The 6,680-nt window shown below is 41.0% G+C and overlaps 2 protein-coding genes across 2 annotated transcripts; both read right to left on the bottom strand.

The window, feature by feature from the left end:
• Nucleotides 1–287: 287 nt before the first annotated feature.
• Nucleotides 288–1,274, bottom strand: LOC121195738 (hydroxycarboxylic acid receptor 3-like). Its single transcript, XM_041059392.1, has one exon. The coding sequence runs from the start codon at nucleotides 1,272–1,274 to the stop codon at nucleotides 288–290; it is 987 nt and encodes a 328-aa protein (XP_040915326.1).
• Nucleotides 1,275–1,741: 467 nt separating this feature from the next.
• On the bottom strand, nucleotides 1,742–6,521 carry denr (density-regulated protein). Its single transcript, XM_041058160.1, has 8 exons — nucleotides 6,373–6,521; nucleotides 5,297–5,409; nucleotides 5,179–5,198; nucleotides 4,993–5,077; nucleotides 4,700–4,789; nucleotides 3,885–4,001; nucleotides 3,651–3,790; nucleotides 1,742–2,046 (listed from the first exon to the last, which is right to left on the bottom strand). Exons 2-8 carry the CDS (start codon nucleotides 5,397–5,399, stop codon nucleotides 2,002–2,004), a joined length of 600 nt encoding a protein of 199 aa, XP_040914094.1. The 5' UTR covers nucleotides 5,400–5,409; nucleotides 6,373–6,521; the 3' UTR covers nucleotides 1,742–2,001.
• Between the last annotated feature and the right edge of the window lie 159 nt (nucleotides 6,522–6,680).

Below are 6,680 nucleotides of genomic sequence, written 5' to 3'. Positions count from 1 at the left end.
AAATGATTGTATGAACTTCCTTACTGTGAAATAGTGCATATGTACAGTACATATGAGCTTATTTTACACATATTACCTTTACAAGCTTTGTAGGCCACCCTGCAACTGAAGAAAGTTATTCATTGTTGGCTCTTAATCACCTTACTTTCACACTGCAACCACATTCACAAAGATGTACTCAGCACTAAACTGCTAATTGTTTTTGGGTGAGACCTTTAATGTGCATTATTAACTAATTTAACCAGTTAAAATTCTGAGCATCCCTGCCACATAAGCAGCACCTGGCTTTATACCCCTCTGCCATCAGTGGTGGAAATGTCATTCTCAGTTGAATCTGGCGGATCTTGGTCGTCGCCCCTTCTCAGCAGTTTATTCAGAATCTTCTTGAAGGTGCCACTAAAGGCAGGACTGGAGAAATAATAGACCAGAGGGTTGAGGACACTGTTGAAGTAAGTGAAACACACCGTCGTGTAGAATGCCAGGTTGGCCTCTTCAAAGTATTTGCACTCGTCATACCACACCTTTAGGATCCAGACAGCGATACGTGAGATGGTGCTGGGAAAGAAACAGGTAATAAAGATCAAAGCCACAGCCAACACGAACTGAACGGCCCGTTTGATTTTCCCCTTTTTGTCCACAGTCCGACTTTTCAGCTGCCAAGTGATTCGAATTGTGCAGAAGGCGACAATTACAGTGGGCAGGAAAAACTGGATGACATAGAAAGCGTTGTGCCAGGTGGAGAGGGGGCTGAAGCCCATGCAGATGTTGAAACTCTCACACTGTGTACGGTTGTCATTGTAGAAGAAGTGCTTATCAGCAAGAAGGTATCCGGTAGCAAGAAAGATCAGGCCCCAGAGGCCGAGGGAGACCCAGAGCGCGTAGCCCAGGCCCATTCTGTTGATCCGGTTCATTGGGTGGACGATCTTGAAGTAACGATCGACAGCTACGGCAGTGAGGAAGAAGATCCCGGCCGCACGGTTGGCTGCCAGCAGGAAGAGCAGGATACGACACAGGGCATCGCCGTACAGCCAGTTTTTTCCACGCCGGTAGTAGTCTGCTCTGAAGGGTAGGCAGAACAGCACAATGGAGTCGGCAACAGCCAGGTGAGTCAGGTACACCGAGTTGGGTCTCCATGTGTCTATGTGAAAGATGAACATCCACAGGGCCACAAAGTTCCCCATCAGTCCAAACATGAACTCCAGGATCAGAATTGGAGGCAACACCTGGTCCAGGATGGGAGACTCGAAGGCGCAGCACTTCTCTGTTAGATTCATCGTTTTATCCTGCAGTGAAGAATGTCACAAACCTGCCGCTCTATATCGAGTCAACACAGATATGCCGCACCAGGTGACTTCTTTGGTATAGTGTTTGCGCTCATGCAAATGATTCTCAGACAAACACCTTAATTCCTGAGTGCAGCGAACATCTGTGCTCTGTGTGTTATCTATGGGGAAGTGGCAGTGACCCAGAGGAGCATGGAAACAACTGTAAATGTTATCTGTCTGGGGAGCGTGCCTTCATTATAAAACTATTATGCAGGGGAATAGGTGAACTCGTGGGTATTGAGTGGGGTGCATGAAAAACAAGTAGCCTGCGGCCATTTAAGTGACTCAGATAAAGCAGGTTAACTACAACAAATCATAACCCTGGAAAAGAAACCCCATTCAATGGTATTTAAAAAAAATCAGACACATATGCATTGAAAAACAAAAAAGACAAACTTGGAAAGAAGACTGGAGCGTACAGGCGAAGGAGACTGAAATTTATTAGCCTACAGTTTGCTTGAGTGAAGAACATTTGGGAGGGATTCACGTCATACCACACCTTTGGCAAACGAGAGAAAGTAGCTATTAACTAAAAAAAATGCCAAGTGAGTGGCCAAGTCCGCAGCTTTTTATGTACAGTAAATAAAATAGGTATAAAATGACTTAATGTGTACATTTGGCCAGGTTGTTGCTGTTACAGGTCACATCCATTTCAGTAAAAGTGCATATTTGGTCTTCACTTCTTGACTTCACCCAAATCATCGATGCTGTCATCATCCACCTACAACACAGAGACAGAGACAGAGACAGAGACAGAGACAGTTCAGTCATAATTTTGAAGCTGTGTGGCCATTTGACATTTTTGGATTTTTTTTTTTTCATGTACAATAAAATGCTCATGTGACTGTTAGAGCTTAAACTTAATACTAAACCATGGGAAAGCAGCATTGTGTTTTTATTCATCACATCCTGAACACACCCCCCCTGAAAACTTGGATCCTGCTCCATCTCATCTGTTTTATACTGAGGCTTAAATCTGTTTGCTGAGAGTACTCTCTCTACTGTTGCACTGCGCTGTGGTTTTTACACACACTAACTCTCTGGGCTCTGGGGACGGCAGCGTCGATCGGTCGGTTTTTAATTTGTCCAACTCTTTGGTTCACGTCTAAACGCCTTCAAACTGATGACACTTCTGTCGAGTGTGAAACGTTAGACATACACACTACTTCTACATCAGCTATCTCAGAATAAACCTCAACCTAAAACATTTGATATGCAAACTGATATTTACTGTTCAGTAACAACATACAACAATCCCATTCACACATCAATATCAGAGACCAACCTACGTTTACCTCACTCGGCTTGTTTGTTGGCAGCTAGTGTTTGGCTGGACCTTATCACAACTGCTTTCCAGCACAGCTGTTATCTGTTATTAACATCTGTGCACTTGAAAGAGTCGTGGTATAAAATGTATTTGGCATTTGGCCTGATAAGAAGATATCTTTCAAATATCACGTGTCAGATTCGGTGGCAAGAAAACCTTGTTGATGCAATATTTTAAAAATCAGTTTCAGTTTAGTTTGTAGTGACGTCTTGTACGGACACGTTTCAGCTGAGACTCCGAAGTCCAGCACTCAGGTTACAGTACTCATCGCTACATCCTGTATAAAAAGGTTGGGTGGTCCTCGCTCTCTCTCTCTGATAGCTGAGATTTGCATACACATTTGTTTATTTACAAGGCCCTTCTTGAAAAGCTGCCATCATATAATCTTCCATCCATTCTGCTCCATGTCCCTCGAGTTCATACTGTCCTCTCTGCTTCTGGCCTGCTGGCACTGACTGACTTTAAATACGAGCTCGTTGGTATCTCATATTCTCAAACCTTATGTTTGTACCTGTTTTCATTGATTTTGTTGTTCCATTATTTACTCATTGTATTTATATATTTGTTTTAATTCGCTGTTCTTCTTTTATCTTGTATCTTTATGATTTCGTACCTGCTCGACATCACTGAAGGTTTTCCTTCAGGGACTTCTGAGTTTAAAGACGGACACGTTCATAATTTATTTATTCAAAAAAAGTTCAAACTACAGATAGAGGATAAAGTTAAGGACAGATCTGAGACACTCCTCAGTGATCCAGCTGTGCCCCCGCTCTCCTCATTCAGACTGTCTTGCATTTTTTAACATGACAGTGAATCCACAGAGGAGCTCAAACTCAGTGCAAAATTACTAATTAAAAACTGTCTCTGCCTCTTCCAGTGAAAAGGAAGCTGAGGTAAAAGAAAAACGACTAAATAAATGAACAAAGAGAAGTGTCTAGGCAAGATCAAACCTTTCAATCCATGTTTTTCTAAAGTTTTCCACAATTAAGACAGCTCACCTCAGGCCACTTCTCTTGAATGACGTCGATTATGTCATCTGTAAAATCTCCCTGAATGATTATTTCATCCTCTGCTGTAACTGAGGCACCACAAGAGAATTTCTGGGCAAAGAATCGCTGAGCCTCTTTAAGGTCGATGTCTGAAAGAGTCAGCACAGGATTTATGTTAAGAACAAAGCATCAACAGAAAGAGAACTGAACAACACGGAGAGCAACGAAACATAAAACTCTTACCAAATGTTGCCAGGCCACACACCCGTGTGACATATTTCTTCTTGGCTCTTGGGATTTTTGCTATCGTAACTTTCTGAGGCACAGTCTTCTTTTTCTGTTTGATCTGGCCTCTTCCGCCTTAAAAGGTAAAATGGGATAAACCAGATTAAAGACTTATGATATCACTCAACAACAAGATACAGGTACATCTTTAAATACAGACAGAGATAAGGAATCACTTTCTTAAAGTTATAAGCCCTAAGATTAAGTTAAACCCCATCTTTGACTCCATTTATGGTCATTTTAATTTCCATTCAATGTATTTACATTCTGTAACTATGTCTTTGTGTAATAGTTTTCACTGTCACTGTCCGACTGGATCCAAACTGCCTACCTATACACGAGGGATTCACAGCAACGACGCAGGATGTAACGTAGCCCAACTGTTTTTAATTTTATCTCACTGACCTCAGCCTCACAGTGGCTCACTCTCTTATCAGAGCTGTGTTTAGTTGGTCACCATCTTCGCTGCGTCCTGTGGCTGTGTGCAGCATGAAATCAGACCGAGGCTGCTATCATTTTTGACTGACTTCTTCGTTTCTGGCAAAGTAGCTGCTCAAAGAGTGACTGCTATAGCACTAAACTACACTTCCTGTTATCAGCAGTAATGATCAGTGTGGATTGCATTTTAATCAAGGCAGGTACACCATGAAAGTCCCTTATGCTTTAGCACACAGAGATTTGATTTATAATGTGTGTCTGACATCAAAATACACTATAATAAGCCTCATACAACAGATTCTGAATTATTTTCCTTTTAATATTTGACGAGATACCTCTCTTCTGTTTCTTTTTCTCCTCCTCCTCTCCTGCTGGGGGAGCATCTCCAGTGCCGGGTTCCTGCTTGGGTGCATTTGCTGCCGGGCCAGTTGGACAGAAGTAAAATAGGAAGACATTAAAACCAATCCGGCCACAATGCTCCTCACCTTTTCAGTGACTACTACAATGTACAGTCCAGTATATTGTCAACAGCTTTATTCTTAGCTCACAGATGTTTGGAGTAAACCATGTCAACTTTGGGGAAGTTAAAGAAAAATCTATTTGACAAAAACTCATGAGTGGCACTCACCTACAGTCATCTTGGCAAACACATCTGGAAAGTTCTTCTCGAGCCACTGCCTACATTTGGCTGGCTCAGGCATGTACTCACAGTACTGCAGACACAACAGAGTAGATTCAGTTCTAACTCAAGGAAGAGCATATTTGTAAGTAGTTCAACAGCAACAGAAAGCCCATATTGTCTGAATAAACTTACCTCCGTAGGCAGAGAGCACACTGCAAAGAGAGAGGAAAAAAAATATCAGTCACATTTTGTCAAGAAGCTTCAGTTAAATTCAAGATACCCAACTAAGAAAAAGGGTTTTATACTGTACCTCCACAATAAAGAACTTTCAGTGGGTACTTTGAATCAGAGTCAACTGTCCCTTGCTCTGATCTGCTTTCCAAAGAACCAGATTCCATCTCAGTAGTAGCCATCACAGATTATCTAAAGAAAAGACAGGGAAGTGGACAGAAACAGTTCAGACACAGGGTACATATACACATTTTCATAAACTGCAGAAAATCATATAAGTCTTTTTAAAATGTGCTTTGAACAAGAGAATAAAATATAATTAATAAAGTTCCATAAAATAGGAATCTGAGATTTAGTTTTAAAATAAATTGAGTTTCCTGAAAAGGAGCCAATGCAGATTTTTTTTTTTTTTTTTTACATACAAAAAAAAAATAATAATAAAAAATGTTATTTTCATCCACTGTGTAAATTTTTAGTTTTAGTGTGTATATAAACACGGCTTTGATTTCTCTATTCATGATTTTTCGTTTCAGACAGTTCACCTGAAAATAGTTTAACTTGGTTTGATATAAAAGCCTGTCAGAATAGTACAAGAATAATTATTTCCTCATCGTCCTCACAATTTCTCAGAGCCCTGATCAACATTTTGCAATTATTTCATCATACTAGCATGTTCTGCCAACACTGTTCGTATCGTTTACTGACTGATGCATGATCAGCTGCTAGCTAACATCATAAAATATAAATGAAGTACTTCACAAGTCGGTTTCACTGGGGTTAATTTAACTCACAGCTGCAATAAACCGATAATTAGCTGGTTAAACAGCATCAAGTCACAACTAGCTTCAGCTGGCTAACACATGCGGCTGTTTAAACAGGTCGTTTAGCCTCAATTCTTACCAACTATATTATTTAAATGTCTCTGATCCTGCAAGCTCTGTCACCACAGATACACACTAAACTATACGTTTCTAGAATATAAAATCCAGAATTTAGTTTCAGTTTGGTTTCATTCATCAGGTAACGTTGAGTCACCCAGCTGTCACCGTTAGTGGGCATTAGCCTAGCAAGCTAGCTGAGCTAAAGCACCGCTAACTGAACGGGCTCTGCCGCTCAGTATCCAGATTAAGACACAAGAAATGTCGCAATACATACCCCACAGAAGATACTCTAAAACTGCTGTCTGTTCAGTAAAGTCGTTCGCATTATTAACGTTCGTCTGACTTTTAGAAAACCATTCTTATTGATTGAGGTTTAGTTGGCGTACTTTGAGCACGCCTAGCAGCGCTTCTTGTTTTAGTCGTTAAAGCGGTCGACGAGCTGCGCCGATGTGCGACAGCGCCCCCTGGTGATGCGGAGAGCGAACACATTGAACCTGTGTATTGTTTGAATAGCTTAGTACTGAATGCACAATAATAAGGTATGTTTATACATGGCACGAGGCTCAGTTTAATATAAAACAC

The sequence above is a fragment of the Toxotes jaculatrix genome, chromosome 16, assembly GCF_017976425.1.
Source record: "Toxotes jaculatrix isolate fToxJac2 chromosome 16, fToxJac2.pri, whole genome shotgun sequence".
In the NCBI taxonomy this organism is placed as follows: Eukaryota; Metazoa; Chordata; class Actinopteri; family Toxotidae; genus Toxotes; species Toxotes jaculatrix.
Note: the sequence above shows the minus strand (reverse complement) of the source record. Positions and strands in the feature narration are given on the sequence as shown.

Coding starts and splice junctions, on each gene's coding strand:
- LOC121195738 (XM_041059392.1), bottom strand. CDS start 1,274: ATGAATCTAACAGAGAAGTGCTGCGCCTTCGAGTCTCCCATCCTGGAC.
- denr (XM_041058160.1), bottom strand. CDS start 5,399: ATGGCTACTACTGAGATGGAATCTGGTTCTTTGGAAAGCAGATCAGAG. Junction 5,199..5,296: donor GAAAGTTCTTTATTGTGGAG/GTACAGTATAAA, acceptor CTCTCTTTGCAG/TGTGCTCTCTGCCTACGGAG. Junction 2,047..3,650: donor TTCAAGAGAAGTGGCCTGAG/GTGAGCTGTCTT, acceptor TCTGTGTTGTAG/GTGGATGATGACAGCATCGA.